The 16,708-nt window shown below is 40.8% G+C and overlaps 1 protein-coding gene across 7 annotated transcripts in view; it reads right to left on the bottom strand.

Moving 5' to 3' along the window:
* HTR2C (5-hydroxytryptamine receptor 2C) overlaps nt 1-16,708 on the bottom strand; it is a 242,604-nt gene that overhangs the window by 9,416 nt on the left and 216,480 nt on the right. For all 7 annotated transcript variants that reach the window (XM_074914918.1, XM_074914917.1, XM_074914924.1 and 4 more), the window contains one exon: nt 6,203-6,403. In XM_074914918.1, the coding sequence (XP_074771019.1) occupies nt 6,203-6,403 (201 nt within the window). The remainder of the gene's footprint in view (nt 1-6,202; nt 6,404-16,708) is intronic.

Below are 16,708 nucleotides of genomic sequence, written 5' to 3'. Positions count from 1 at the left end.
TCCATATATTCCCCATATATCAGCAGACTAACTGCAGTGCATTTCATGTGATAATACAACAACAATACACCTTCAGGGCTGGATTAGGTCTTGGTTTATCTAACCGCTCTAATAAAACAACAGTGCCAGCCTTGTACTGGTTTAAAATCAAAGAGGGCTGAACTTTGAAGGATCTCTCTGCCCGCAATGAACACAACTGCAAACAGATGAATGTAATTACTGACTGTGCCTGAACAAGTTGCTGACCTTTACTTAAACCTTGTGAGAGCACTGAACAACCCAAGCCCAGATGGAAAACCAGCAAACACCAGTAAAAGACAGAAGAAATAAATTATTTTCCCACCTGCCCTTCTATTTTGTTAAATTACTTCTTACGGTTTGCTTGGTCATGATTTTCCAATGGTGTAACTGAACAAAGCCCCCTTTGTTCAAATTTGGGGTTTGGGCTCCGAGTCCTGCTCACAGCCCTGCTACCAGGACTGGGCTTTCCCAGGAAATCAGTGATGCCTGAACTGGTGCCCAGTAGCACTAATCTCAAAAACAAGAGACACCGGTATCTCCCTTGCACCTGGGAACAGATATGGTGGGATGGTCAATCCATCTTCTGTGCAAAACACTTCACAGGCTATCACCATCTGCTGCTGTCCCAGGCAAAACATTTCACTGATGTATGATGACAAAATTAAACCAATCCAGGCAACCGTGCCTGAAATACCAAGGTAGTTCCCTTGCTACGAACTCATCTTGCTATCAACTATGATCTTCCTCACCCTGATAACTCTTGCTGATGTGCTAGGGAGATCAATGCCCCTCTTGAGAATCACAGTACAAACACCCAGGCAAAAGAATGTCTTTAGAGAAAATAACCTTGTAGTCAATTCAAACGAATGGGAAATAGAGGCAGACAAAGCCAAAGGTGTCAAGCTCTAGGCCATAAAGCAAGGGTTTCTGTCTCACCCATGACCAGAAGATAGACCTGAAAAAGTTTTATGAGCACAAACCTGCTCTACTGCTCCACCAGAAGCAAGTAGTAGCCTGGATTGCAATGCTAATGCCACCTCTGTGCTCCCTTGAGGTTAACAAAAACTATCAGAATCGCTACCACCGCAGCACTTCTGCCTACAGAAATCATCAACTACAACCCTCATGCTCATGAGAGAAGAATTTCAGTCAAACATACACTATCAGACATTTAATGTCAAACATAAACAGGAAAAAATAAAATTATACAATTTTTTCCCCAAATCTGGAGAGAAACTAATCTTCCCTTCTCTTAGGCTTTACTAACATGAAACCATTTTTCTCAGCAATACTATTACTGTCCTTCTACCAAAGAACTGCTTGTAGTCAGGGCACTGTTCAGGAGGTGAAGGATGCCTGTCTAACCTTTGCTTTGCCAGTGCTAGTTGTCTTTACACTGCTTCCTTGTCTCCAAATGATGAGCCACAAATAGAACCAACCTGCTTGGTGGGAAAAGCTTGAGCAAAATCCAGGTACCCCGTTTTGACCTTCTATTTGTTGCTTTCTCCATTAGCAGTGGTTTTGCTGTTTGTTTGGTGGGTTTTTTTTTTCCATGAAATGTGTCAAAAGGTTTGTTTGCTGACTAGGGCCTGAAGCCTGCAAAGAAATTCCTGGGTGTGAGCTCCTATCCCAGAGCACAGTCTCTCAGGAGCAAGTACTGCGCAGCCCAAAACAGAGGGTGCTCGGGAGCAAACATGGGAACAAAGAAATGCCTTGCTGAACAAGTCAGTCACTGATCCTAGAGACACATGTGTGAGCAGAAATACAAACTAAACCCATAAACATGCTCTGAAGCCATGACCTGAGGGAGGCTACGTGACTTACTGCTGTCCCCCTTTACCTCCATGAACAATTTTAGCCTGTAAGGAGATTACAATTCCTTTTAATATCAGTGGTGCCATTCCAAACATGTTCCTCAAACAGAGTATCATTTCCCACTGGGATTAACCCCAGTGAGATAGGAGAAGGCTTAACTGATACCTGGAGGCTCTTTAAGGACATCACTAGGACAGCTTGGATGCATGGGGCTGCTCAGCCTGTGTGAGAGAGGAACACTCAGGGCAGAAACGAAAAAATGTTAGACATAAGATCATTTAATCCAAGATGAGCATTTAGTGATCCTTGCAGCACACGTCTTTCATACTTCTATAAACAGATCTCCTCAAGAGAACAATGCAGTAGTATGAAAGTTAAATGGGGACGTAAAGTTCCTTTCTAAAGTTGAATGGTTTGTTAAATACACAAACTCAGGATATCTACCTGAAATAAAAATTATATCATTCATGAGTCAGAGAGAGAATGAAAAGAAGAAAGTCCAATTTTAACACGTTTATCATGGTATTACCATAAATCAAAAGTGCATTTCCTTCTTTCGTTACATATTCTGCTTTCAAACAAAAGACATGTGGGATCTGCTTATGGCACTGATATAAAGAGCAGAATTTGAAGGATGGCCTCATCTCAGTCACTTATCAAGTAAATTGAATTTACACTGTTACTAAGGATGTAAAACTGTGAGCTGGGAAATTGGTAGCATGTGTAATTTTGGTGGTCTCTAGTGAATGACCAAACCTTGAACTTTCTGGGAAGCAGAGGAAAATCCCTTCTGCAGTAGCAGGCACACAGCTGGGCCACGAGGAGCTTCGGAATTAAAATGTTTTATTTATTTTGATATCAGAAGCACTGTGTGTGCACCATTCCACATCACTGAAGTTCTTCCATTCACATTTCTTTTATATTAATATTACCCAGTTCACACTTTCTCTGTATTATACAGTGTGCATTTGGAGTTTGACTAGTTCCTCATCACTGCTGCTGAGAGCTGCATGGGGATCTCCTCTCTTGGCCAGGGTAGAGGGAGTTCTCAGAGAAGGATAGAGTCCAGTGAGATGGTTAAGTCCACATGTTACTAACAAAAAGTTTTGCACTTGCAACTTTGCAAAGTCTGAAGTCTTGAAACAACATCAAGATTCTGCCAGAAAGATCACATCTATAATTTATTTTCATTTTCAATTTTATGGATATTTCTGTTACCTACATTTCTGTTTCCAGCCTCAGCACTGTGCTATCTATCACAAAACTCATTTTTACAAGCCCAGCACTTCAAAGCACCCAGTTTTTCTCTAACACAAAAAGTCTTGCTCAGGTTACATTTGCTAAAACACAGGACAAGTGACTGTGTTGTACTTTAATCTGGAACAAAGAGGACTTTGGAAAAGACCCATTCATAAAGCAATTGTCAACAGACAGGAGGACTCTGTCATGTTCCCCTGCTTAAAAAACCTAATCATAGGTTTAGGCTTGTGCAAACTGCCAAATTCATAGCTCAATGAGCAAAGAACTTCTATTATGTATTTTGCTGTCAGCATTAACATTTCAGGAAAATGGAATGCAAAAGATACTAAATTAAGATAAATTACATGTTTTTTACTTCCTATTTTAAATTCTTATTCAGAAACAGAATTCAGGATTCTTTACATGGAATGCATTTAAAAGTTTCTTCAGTCCAGCTGAAGCAGGATTTAGGAAATGCAAACTGAGCATCCTGCACTTAAGTGCTGCTTTGAATTTGATACGTACAGAAATGAACAAATTCTTTTGTGATACTTAATACTGAAGGGAGGATGATTTTACTTAACCTGTTTCATCCTCTTGAAAATTGTATGGGATTTTATCAGGCCTTTCCAAGTAACAAGCAGGTAAGAACCAGAAGGGAGCAACAATACACTTGGGGTGAGTTCTTCTCTTTCATTCCATATTCAGTTTATTCCTGTGTCTGTTATATTTCTAAATTCATCTATGAAGTAAAAATAGTTATGCTAAAATAAGCTAGATACATACCAAGAGTAATTTTCTTTCTCCATTTAATGCAACCTTCTGGAGAAAGCCCAAGTAAATGGGTAAACCCTATCACATGCACTGGGGAGGGTCGAAATCCAACAGCATTTCAGTGCCCTGAACAGAGTCTCTGGGGAATATCGATTCTGCCTGTATCTTCAAAAAAAAAAAAAAAAAAAAGGGGGGGGGGAATGCAAGCAAAGAATCCCCTGGGGCAGCCGTATCTGCATCAAAGAGAATGAACAAAACAAACAAAGCCCAGGCATGCTGTACAGCCTCTCAGCTCTGATCCCTGCAAAGCAGGTCATGCAGGTACAGCTGTAACACATCTCCCTTCCCAGCCTGGGGAGGGCAGTCCCTCACAGCATTATGCACCGCAGGCATCCCGCTGAGCGACTGCTCACAGCTTCTTCCTAAAGACTGTAGGATGCTGGGGAATAAATGCAGCACCCATTGCCTTATTGAGGGCTGATGAGCCATGTGCCTGCAAAAGAAAAGCGCCATTTCATCTCCTTTCCAAGTTACAGCAACACAAAGGCACCTTGCCTATCCTGGCTCATGTACTTTTGTCCTTGGGGGGCAGTAGAACCCATAATGTTCCTATTTTCCATTGTCCTGAGCCTATTCCCCACACAGTAACTTCAGAAAGAGGGAGGACTATGACAGTCTGTACCTCTATTTGGTCAGGGCCCAGATTTGCTTACTAGTCTTTTTACTCAGTGAACCATGCATGAAGTACTCATTGCCTTACTTTGCTCCTTGGACACATACTCCAAACCACAATCTAGCTCTCAAGGCACTTGTACAGGCAGCCACATTCAGCACTAGCCAAAGTTTCTAAGGCTATGTCTGCAACATGTAAAGCAACACAGGCAAAAATCTGCAAGTTTGCTCCAGAAATGGAAGCGAAACAGTCTTATCGCCCAGGTTTTGCAACGTGCTACTTAATGCTGCTGAGAGATTTATACGGCTCTGCTAGGACAGGATGCGGGCTACTCCCTCTGTGTTACGGTGCAACACGGGGCACAGGTTCAGTGCCAACTCTGAACTGCCTGTGCAAATCGAGCCCAAGCATCCTGCACATGAAGTTGTTTTCATGTGACTGCTTATGCATTGAAATCAGCAGCTTGCTTTCCTATGCCAAACAGGTAGCACAGAGAACTTAAAATAATAAATAAATAAATAAATAACAATCTTAAATTAATTGATTAAACCCAATCTCATTTCACTGTGGATATATTACCCAGAGGAACTGTAGCAGGCCTGTGGCACATGAAAATTTGTTTCTAACAGATATTATTGTTATATTTATGAGGAGAGAAGGTATATTTCCCCTATTTTTTTTCTTTTTTCCATAGCCATTTTCCATGGGAAGCTTCTTCAAAAGTGGCCCCTGCAGCACCCAGACATGCAGTAAAATATTCCACTTCTAAAGCAGCAAAACCCAAGAGAAGTTCAAGTACCCAAAACATGCTTTTCTTTGCAGTACAGCACTGGAAGTCACAACCACTTTATAAAAGAAAAATTAAATGTTAAATCTTTGTAAGACTGAATTATATTCAAGCAAAAAGGCAATACGGTAGGGGGAAGTAGTCATACAATTCTTCTGACCCTGCCCCAAATGTCTCTTTTATAAATCACATTGAAAGAATTCCCCCCAAAATGTTTTTCTTCACATTCCTGACATTACTGTTATCTTGCTATCATTTTGCCTTTTCTTCCTTATTTTACTGATGCTTTATTTATCACTTTTTATCAAAGTGATACAAAAGTGTCTTCTTTTATACTCCTCATTTACTATGACTTCAAACTTGCTAGCTCAGTACTAGCAGCAATCCAGCTGTGGCAGAGTATAATATAGGCTATAAAGTCTGCACAGGAGCAGTAAATACCTCACGGTTAGTCTGCCTTCAATTCTGTGCTGCTTCACTTAAACCGCTATCAGAATTTGAGCAAGTTTAACTGCAGCAACTGCAGTGAAGACATGCCATTTGTACTGGCTGGGTTTTCCTTCAGGAGTCTTTGCTAATGCTATTTTCTGCTTTGTTTACACAGCAGTTTTATAGTACCATTTGTCTGTGTTACCGTTGTTATCGGCATATTGATATGTACACAGCAGCAATGCTTCAGCATTGAAAGTGATGGTATTCTGAAAAATGACTAATTATTTTGGTCACTGACCAACTGCAATGTAAGACTTCTATTTCCCAGTAATCATTTATTATATTCAGGCATGCAGGCCAGGTAAATTAATTTGAGTATCCTCTTAAAAATCCTAAATGAAAATTGGAGTAACACTATTATTCATTAAGACATAGTTAAGATCGTGAGCCGCATTGCTTACCTATGGATATGGTCCAAACTGCAGCAATTTTCATAATAGCCTTGGTGCGGGAATTGAAGCGGCTGTGCTCAATGGGATTGCGTATTGCTACATACCGATCAAGAGAGATGGCACAGAGATGCATAATAGATGCAGTTGAAAAGAGCACATCTAGGGAAATCCACATAGGGCACAACTGTTTAGGCAAAGGCCAAGCATAATCTGAAACATAGAGAGAAAAGAAATGAAAGGAAAAAAGAAAAGGAAATAATTTGGGAAGCTAGGCCACCACTTCTGAGAAACTGTTGGGATATTTAAACTCTACAATACCATTAAGGGGCACGTGCATGAGAAGTGGATAGAGAAACCTCTCATGGGGCCTCTCTCTGGGCAGTCCCTGGCTCTGGACACTCCATAAACCCGTAGCCAGTTCCCACACATCTGTCTTCCATGACCAGTAGCTAAAAGCAAAGGAACATTAATTTGGCAGAGCCTCCAAAGTGACCATTCTAGCTCTGTTCCTCTCTCTTAACCTTTCCCACATATCTTTACAAAATCAAACATTACATTAATTATCTCCTCATTACATTCTTTTCATGGATTACATAGTGCTATACGGCATTAACTGCACTCTGATCCTTTCTAAAGCTCTCTTGATATCTATTTCTCAGTTTCTGTCTGCTGAGGAGAAAGGTAGCAGACAGTTTTTCTGCACAGTCTAACAACTAGCTAAATGATGCTACTTCACCTTAAATATTCTCCCTAGGCAGTGTGCCTTAATAAAAGAGGAATACTTGCCCCTTTACAGAGCAGCTGGATTGAGCGGCTGAAACTTGAAAACTGTTTTGAAGGTAGACAGAGATGAGTATTATTCTTTACAGAAACATATGCCAGCAAACTGAAGAGACTAGATTGTTACATGTGACAGCAGCTGATATGCAGCTGATTTGGATGCCTGCATTTATAAATCAGTTTACCCAGTGCTGAAGTATAGCTTGAGAAAGTTTCTCAGGGGACACTGGTATTTAAATTAAAGCTCAGAGAAAATTGATTTGTGAGTGACACTCCCATGTTAATGCCCAGAGTGGATTGCATGAGATCAATAACATGTCCTGCCAAGCTCTAGGCTTCTAACACCCTTATCAAAACAAATCAACAATATCTATAGCAGCTGAAAACATGAGCGACTTCATAATAGTTGAATAATGAGATATTCTTGTGTCTTTATTCAGAGCATGGATATCTAAAGCAACCTTGAGGTTTACCCCAAACATAGAAACGTCACTCTGCAGAATCAATGTTATATTAAGAATGATGCAGCTCCATCCTACTGATCTTGAATGGAAAGGGAGAAATGTTAGTCTCAGAAAGCGTATTTTGAAACAAATTACCCAGCCAAGAAAGACCCAGGATATCCTACATGTAGAAACCTGAGATGAACTGAACCAGAGCCAATTACTATGAATTGTCCCAGCAAAGCCCAGGAACCCTTCACAAAGAGTACAGCAGAACGAGGTGGACACATTAGCTCATTTTACCAGTGGGAAGCCCACAGAAGAAGAGCTAAGTGACTCACAAAATTCACACAAGACCTCAGCTCTAGGGAGATAACCCATTTAATTCAGCAAATTTACACCACCCCTAATAGATGGACTGTAAGTGGACTGAAATCCAAAGCAGCAAGCATTTAAGAGGTCCTTGTCAAAGGGAACTAAGTAAAGCACTTCGTGGCTGAAGCATGTTTAAAAGGCATCTCTGCTGTACAAATGAGTTGAACTTGGTTAAATTATGACTCAGCCCGTTCCTGAAGCTACCATCAAATTCTGCTCCTCCTGCTCTCATTCACACTTTGCAATAGCTTAGGACATTGTTGCCATCAACCTGTAATTGAGCTCAGAGCTCCAGCTAAGCACACCTCTGATTTGCTGGGTCTTTAGTGATGCCTCAGTGAATGCTCCAGGGAAGAACAAGCCTCATCTCCTTCAAGTGGTACCCGTGCTCCCTGTAGAGCCTCAGGCTTTTGCTGCCAGCCCCGGCTAAAACACATTCAGTCACGCTTTATCCCTCATTACTTCTCCCTCTGCGTTGCAAGAGGCAGCTTTCCGATGCAGGCTGAAATGAGGTATGAGCACAAGACCTGGAGCAAAGCACCATGTGTGAATATGCATGGGGCGATTGTGACTGTGCAGCAGCCTCTGGAGAGGGGGACAGTGATGGTGATGCCTGCTCTCCCCATCAGGCAGACGTCCAGGAAACCTCTGGTGTCTCCAGAAAGGGACGCCAGGCCTCCAGATCCAATCTGATCTAGGGCACTGCAGTGGGTACAGTCTGATTCTTGACATTTGCTAGACCTGGAAGAGGTTTCTACAGCAACAACCTTTTCAGCATCATTGAATGATGAATAGCCTCTCTTGCTCCTTCCTTTGAGCTACCTGCATACTTCCCATGACTGATTCCTCCTGAAACATCTTCTGCTATTGATGTGAACTAGGCAACAGCATCACAACCAAAAAATTAGCAGAAGCAAAAGCAACGGTGAACATTCATAGCCATGGTGTGAGGTTAGTAGGTGTTGCCTGCTGTCAGCCCTGGCACTACAGGAACCGCAGTCACCAGCAGATCAAAGTAACACTGCCCAGAATTACTGCCTGGGCAAACTGTCAGGATGTCTTTGAAGATAAAGGTGATAGAAGAACCCTCCTAATGGCTAATCCATTTAGTCTTTACTGTCCCAAGGCACTCTTATGTTTCTAGCTGAAAAGGCTGTTATACGAGGAGACATTTTACTCTCTCAGGAAGTTTCCTGAAATGATCTGTAATAATAAAATGTCACTCTGGAAATTTGTAGAATGGCAGCTTGTAACACACAGACTATACCTTGATAGGAAGTGCATAATATATCTCAAAATGCAATTACTTTTAAGAAAGCATGGTGTGTACATTTGAAAAACACCTACACAGCCTACAAAGCCAATAATTTGTAAAAAAGAAAAAAGTTTATACTAATTCTGTTTCTAATAAATGTACAAAACATAGGAAATGTGCCCTGTGACTGTGCCAAGATGCAAACAAGGATTAAAAAACAATTCTGTTAATGTTGTTATACCTTTGAATCTTATCCTCAGAAATATCCCATCTGCAGAAAGTAACGTTTCTCCAATTTGTTCTATTTTATCTCATTTCAAAGAATAGCAATTACCATATATTTAGAAGTGCAGATGACTGAATGAAATGAATTCTTGGACCCCAGCACTTCTAAGCTTTAGTAATTGCATTTCCAATAGAAAGCATGCATCTCAGTCCAAATTTGGCTCCAGAAAGAATAAACCAGTACTAAACACCCGGGTAAGCAAAACCAAAATTCTTTGCAAGAAACTCTTATTTCTGTACCTTGAATTAATCTGTGCCCTTAAAATCAGTCATATATTTAATGCACTGCTAGACCAGATAGGAGAGTGCTGAAGGGAATTAGATGAATCCAGCAGGTCAGAAAAAAAGGCAATATTTCTCTACCCAGCGTGTAATCAAACTGCAGATTTTTTTGACTCCAGACATTTTATGGATGCTAGAAGATTACACTGGACAAATTCAAAGAGAAAAGCATATAGAAGAGTATTGCAATGATACTACTTTTAGATCAGTGTTAATTTCTGTTTCTGATCAGTGTGAAAAACTGTGTATGAAATCCTGGAAGAAAACTTCTACAGAATTCCTGTGTGCCTCCAACACTGAATAGCACCTCATGGAACCTGAGATGCTGTCATCCTTCAATGGAAAAATGGGTCAAATGCTCATATTTAACCTGGAGTCATGGTCCATGGGTGGGTTTTCATCTCCTGCACTGGGATAAAAAAGCAAACCACAGTTCCTGCATGTCACTGAACAGCTGAGATGGGCACAAACTGTTGGCAGCAAAATACAGAAACTCAACAGCATTTTGGCAAAGTCACAGACCATCTCTGTGTGTAGCTAATCTGCTGTCGGATGAGAGTTCCCTTAAATTTTTTGTGCTTTCCATCAAGAAAGATGACAACAATGAAATGTAATCACTTTTGTCAGAGGTTTTATGTATATGGGTAAAAAATGTTGTATAACACTAGTATTACGGTCATTGTGCTGTTTGCTGCGCAAGAGTCAAAATTACCAGCCGCTGCAGCAGGAGGTGACTGAATATTCAAAACACAGCAAATGGAAGCAAAATTAATTATGTCAAATGGTAAAACAGAATTACTTCAGATTGTAAGAGAAGGGCATAACTGAAAAAAACCCCACGTTAGAACGTGTGGCTGAAAAGAAACTGTGGGACCACAGAATAGACTCCCCAAAGCCTCAAACAAAATCTCATGAGTTTTACCCAGCTTTCTGTGTTAAGCTGGAGTAGACAGGAGTTGTGTGTACACATACAGACAAACACACCACACGCTACAAATGAACTGGCTCACTATATTTACATTTTAAAAAATGACTATTGCTTGTACATATTTACTACTTCTCCAGCACAATCTGCCCCAGGATACCTCCTGGGAATATGCAATGTAATGCTCAGGACAAATCTGGAATAATAGTGACAAAATACCTGCTTGCACCACAATAAAGCAAAGAGTTATGTAAAATTCATCCCTGTAGCTTCAGAAATTTTTCATGGCAAACTCACAGTAAGCTGCAGCAATCATTTCTTTTCCAACCATGAACAGGAATTTGGAAAAGGCTTCAGAACACATTTGTTGTGTTTAGCCAGAGCTTTGTCAGGATGATGAAAAGGGTAAAAACACCCTTCACAATCACACTGAAAGAATAAGGGTATATTTTGTCTTTTAGGCTCATGATGACATTTTATATATGTATATATATATACATGCACACATATATATAATGTATAGATACATATTCATATATGTAGAAAAAAACCAGAGCTAAAAGGTGCAGAATAAGAACTAGAGATGCTTATCTGTTCAAATACAGCCTCTTTTAACATTGTTACTTGGCTTGGCCAAAGACTAAAATACATCTAATATTTCTCCTTTTGAAGTTCTGATATTTACTGTATTTACATTTCGTTTTAACTACTAGTAGGCCTTGAATGAATTGAACTAAAAATGGTAGGAAATCATTGTGTCTGAATGAATCTTAATCCCAGGACAAAGCACAATTTCCCAGCAGTTAACATGGCAACACAGCACATGCTTGAAGCACCTCTTGATCATCCTCTAGGTGCCACAGATCTGTTCCAGGCCATTCACCGCTCTGTGTAGAGCTCTGACTCTCAGAAAGGTCAATGACAAAAATCCAGAAGATGCCTCACCTAATTCCCTGAGAAGCGAGGATGTGGCTTTTCAAAATGAGAAGAGTGTAATACTCAACAACAGCATTCACTCAGGATTCCTTGCTGTAACTCAGAGCAGCGTGCAGACAATGGCTAACAGCAGCCCAGAAGACATACCCAAAGGCTGTCACCTTCTGGTAGATTCTGCAGCTTTTGAAGATCCTTTCACACGTTCCAGGGAAATCCACTGTTGTGGCCTGGGGGAAAAAAAAAAAAAAAGCCTACCCTTGTCCACTGCTAAAAATCTTGCACCTACTGCAGCTCAAACTCCTTCACAAGCTGCTGATATCTCCTTTTCAGTTGGAGTACAGCAGGCCTTGGATCTTTTGTATTCCTGACTGCAAAACCCCCGGAGTCAGCCTCGGTTCTGCCCTGGTGCTCTCTGCCAGAGACTCCAGGTAGGGCCATTCTCCCTGGCTGCAGTGTAGAGCATGTTTTTAACATCTTGTCCTGCCCAGACCTGCCCAAGGGCTACTGCATGAACTGCCTCCTGATTAATTTGTTCAAAGGCTTCTTGTTGCTCAGGGCCCCATTTAAAACTGTTCTTCTTCCAGGTCACTTGATAGAGAGGGTTTACACTCTGACTGTAATTTGGAATGTGCATTCTCCAGAAACCCACAAGGCCTCAGCAAGCTTGTGTTTCCTTTTTATTAGGTATGCTCTGATTGCACCATTAATGTATTGCAACTGAAGCATTTTATACTAACCAGACTTTCCAGTATTAATTTTAAAGTTTCATAGCTGCCACAGGCTTTACAAAAATAGAAAGCAATTACATACAGTTTTAACATTACTGCATTACATTATTCCCAAGGGAATGAAATAATTTAAATTATTCTCTTTTCTTCTCTCTTATCTAGGAAGTAAAGTATTTCTTAGCCTGAAATACCACATCAGTAAGTGTAAAGCTATCTCTTTTTTTGCTAGTTTACTTATTTCAGATTTACATAGACAAATGACTCTGAGACATCCGTATCCATGACCCTGAGAGTCACACAACTGAGACTGTTGAAAATCTCCATCACGCCTGAAAAGTACAGAACGTCTTGCTTGACCCCCCACAGTCCTCAGTGATTACCAGAATGTCCACAGACAGGATCATGTGTGCAGCCAAGCTTCCTGGCAAGAGGAACAACTGATCTCAAGGGCATCATCAATAGAGTGGAATTTAATGTTTTTCTGACATGTTGAACTCCTGGGTGCTGGGTTACATGAGAACTTGTGTTTACTTTTAAGTTTCTAGCCTACGTGTTTCTAGAGGAAAAAAAGGTTATCTGGATCCCTTAAATGGCACATATTCTAGCACAGCCAAGCACAGGGACATAATCTACACACAAAGAGTGAAGATGCCTTTTAGAAGGACTGTATTCTTGAATGCTGCAAGTCCAAAAAGGCTTGGGGGACCCAACAGATGCTCAGTGGAGGATGGGCTCTCAGGTGATATGGTAGCTAAGAGGGTGGAAGAGGTCACCAAGTGAGAAAAGGAGGGTGACACCAGGTCCAGATGTGGTGTTGGTGAGACCATTGCTCGCACCCTGCACTTGACTTGAACCTCTGCACCTAGATGATATGATTTTGCTCTAGTGCAACAACACACAAAGGATTTACTTTAGTCTGTGCCACTGATCACCTCCAAACAATTCCTGAGCTTCCATTTTCCTCTGAGCTATTTGCTTTTCACCTCGTAAAGCCATCAGCATGGCACAAATGGCCCTGAGGCTGGGAGCAGGCAATGGGCACAGAACAGTGTGGTCTCCTTCAGAAACCGCCCACCGTCAAGTGAAACCCTGGCACAGCTGGATGTGCTTCCAAAGGTCTTTTGGTTCTTGCCTCACAAGTTATAGCAAATAATTGATGTGACTGTGTTTTATTGCAAATTAAACAATGGCACCCATTACAGCGTTCTGGGAATTTTAAATAACTGTGTTAGATTTTGCTTTCTATCCAGTATGGCAACGACTTGCTGTCTTCACAGGACTTGTAAGAAGCAAATTTAAAGCCAGAATTGATGTAATTATCTGATCTAGGGAAAGGTTGCTTGAGTATTGTTAAATATTTTAAATGCAAGGAGCTAGCTTTATCCATACTCTACTTAAAACAATCCTGCTAATAAAGTGGGATGTTTGCTAAGAAGACCACATAGAGAATGCTGTTGCCATCCCAAAGGCAGCATCTCTTCTCAGAGAAATATCAAATTATTCTGCTGCAGTCTGTCATTCCATGAATCCATATGTTACATTCCGCTCTTCATTTATTGGCGGAGACTAAAACTATGTTTGAAGTCAGAGGAAAAATTTCTAGGCTCAAAAATGTTCTGCTCAAGTTTAAGCATCTGTAGCTGAATCTGGAATTTTTACATTGGGTGATATGGACAGTTAACTGGGCAACGGTACAATTAATTGAATTACATCACCAACATCATATAAAGGGTTCCTTACAGTATCTTAACTCCAACAGATATATGATCTCTTCACACAATTCTGAGATATAAGTTCTTCACTTTTGTAAACAAAACCAAGTCTAATAAAATATTCACACCAGTACACATTTTCCTTTTACTGATGTTCTGTCTGTCAGCACAATGGCAGGACAGTGGCCTCTAATTTCCTTCATGCAGATTATGGATCAGCCTTCATCCGTTATCTAAACAACTAAGAACAGTTGAACCAATCATACTGGAAAATAAGCCCACAAGCTAACACGGACCCCAAATGAATATCCTCTAAATGTAAAAATAAAAATATTTTCCAAAACACTGTTTCCTAACAAAGTGCACAAACATGTGACAATAACAGGTGGTTTTCCCTAGTTTTGATGAAATTGAAAGAGATCCATCATCACAAAAAATAACTGCCAAAACATACAGATCATCTGAGGAAACTAAAATTCAGAACTGAAAATGATGTGGCATTATTTGGATTACAACTGGCTGCTGAGCAGTTGCCTTAGTCAGAACAAAGAAGTCATCTGCTCAAACCAAACAATACCAAATAAAGTTTAGACTATGGCTCAACCCTAGGACTGGCTCTGAGGATAGTGAGAGGCCATAAAACCATACAGAGGGGAATTTTTAGGTCTTTAGATTGACTTCAGCGTAACTCTGTGGCAATTCAGACATCTGTGCCATCCTGACAACTGTGTGGGAGCCTACCTGGGATTAATCCTTTCTCAGCTTGGGCTCCCTCCTGTCAATGCAGCTGAACAAATTGGCCTCTGAATCCTGATAAAACGTCTGATTTTGGAAAGAACCATAATAAAGATTTCCTTCATTTGATGTAAAGGGTTCCGTATTCAGAGAGCACACACTTTTGTCACCTTTAACTAACCAATGCTTTTACTAAATATTCCAGGAAGATGGCCAATTTGATGACAATTTATTTACTTACTCTAAACACTCTTCTACTAATCGCTAACATTAACTTTGAGCATACCAATGCAGATGTCTTCAGGAGTTTTGTTAGTCTGGTATACCTTGCATGCCCAGTCAGTAGTTTTTTCCCCTCTCTGTAGGGGAAAGTAAAGAATTGCATCTGGAAATATAAAACAATGTGAGGACAGAGCAAGATCTGCAGTTTGAAAAGCAGCAGTGATTTTGCCTCCCATGTGCTCACAGGTTGCTAGATGTGATTGTTTCGGCCCTCGTTCAGCACAGTGCTATGCCTGTGCCAGCCTAATGCCAATGGAAAGTGCAACCTACACTGCTCAAATGCTTGGATGAATTTAGTTCAGTGAGTCAGCTTGCCTTCTTACTGTACAGTGTACCTTCCTCAACAGCAGGAAAGCCATTAGGGACAGTAGGTTAATTGTCTGGCTGAACTTCATGCCAGTGTGAGTCACAGTTTTCTTGTCTGATGAGGTTAAAAGCCAGTACAAGTAGTCACTGAGACTGATAATGGCAAGAAATCACTTCAAGCAAGGGAAATAAGCCATATTTTGGTTATGCTCACAGATGTTTATTTCCATTTCTGATACTCCTCAGAGCAGAGGACTTGCAAAACACGTTCCCTGTTTAGCATCCTCCAAACCAGTGGGCATCTCTGATTCCTCATGATTGTACAGGTAGAAATGCCAGCATGACAGTGCTTCACAGAAGCCACTGTAAAAAGCAATTATTTGGGGGTTGCTAAGAAGCCTAGAATTTCTGCTCCATATCCTTGAGTGCCATCTACTGTCCTTCTGTAACTGAATACCTTAGATGCAAACCTCCTGCTTGCAAAATGTTTCTGCCACCATGCCCATGCTGCTTCTGACCAAGAACCAATATATCTTTCATTATAGGAGAAGTGTCAAGCCGGAGTTTGTCACAGTGGAAACTTTCACTGTGGAACCCTGAAAGGTGATAGAACAGCACCTTCAGTGGCTTTCTCAAGGAAATGATTTGCTAGTGAACACTATTACATATGCAGTAATCCCAAGGAAATCTGTGAACATGTGAGCAAATCACTGCTTTCTAAAAAACTCAGCATAGTAATCTGTGCACATGCAACCTGCCGCAATTAAAAGGCAATGCAGTGATCACTGTCCTTCCCTGAAGCAGAAGTGGAACAGAATTCATCCAGTATGTAAAGAAGATTCAAATATTTAATTAAGTAAATCTAATAGCGATCTAGAAAATGCATGTATTGCCAAGTCAGTTCTATACTCTGTAGGAATAACCTGCTGAACCATGGCGAGTGTGAAAAAGCCATCCTGATTGCACCCAGAAACGTTCAGTTATCCACCAGGATTCTTGTAGTGGTATGACCCAGACTTACCTTTGGGAAAATTTTGCCAATAACTTTCTTTTAACTGAGGAATCAAATGTAGAAATGAGATGAATCAAACAAGTGCAGCTAAACTAGACCAAGTTACTTAACTGCTTGAGCTCTTCTCAAATCTTGCACAATACTTGAAAAATAACATTTCAGTAGCCTTTATCTTCCAGTACAGTGTTTCAAAGTCTGGAGTCCTATTCCCTCTACTGGCAACCTTAATTGTTCAGCTGTTCTTCCCCACTTCTTCCCCCTGTTATCTGACAATACTTAGATGTTTCCCCATTTTGCCAGTCCATAGAAACCCTGGAGACTCCTTTCACAGGCCTGGAAAATAATTTTCTGAGCAGGACTAGCTCTGGAAGCTTCGCTGGCATATAAGCCAGACAGCGTGGTTCCTGCTGGAAAGCCCGTTTCTCCATCAGTGGCACAGGAGGCTTTCCGAGACAGCCC

Source organism: Athene noctua, chromosome 11 (assembly GCF_965140245.1).
Source record: "Athene noctua chromosome 11, bAthNoc1.hap1.1, whole genome shotgun sequence".
Classification (NCBI taxonomy): Eukaryota; Metazoa; Chordata; class Aves; order Strigiformes; family Strigidae; genus Athene; species Athene noctua.
Note: the sequence above shows the minus strand (reverse complement) of the source record. Positions and strands in the feature narration are given on the sequence as shown.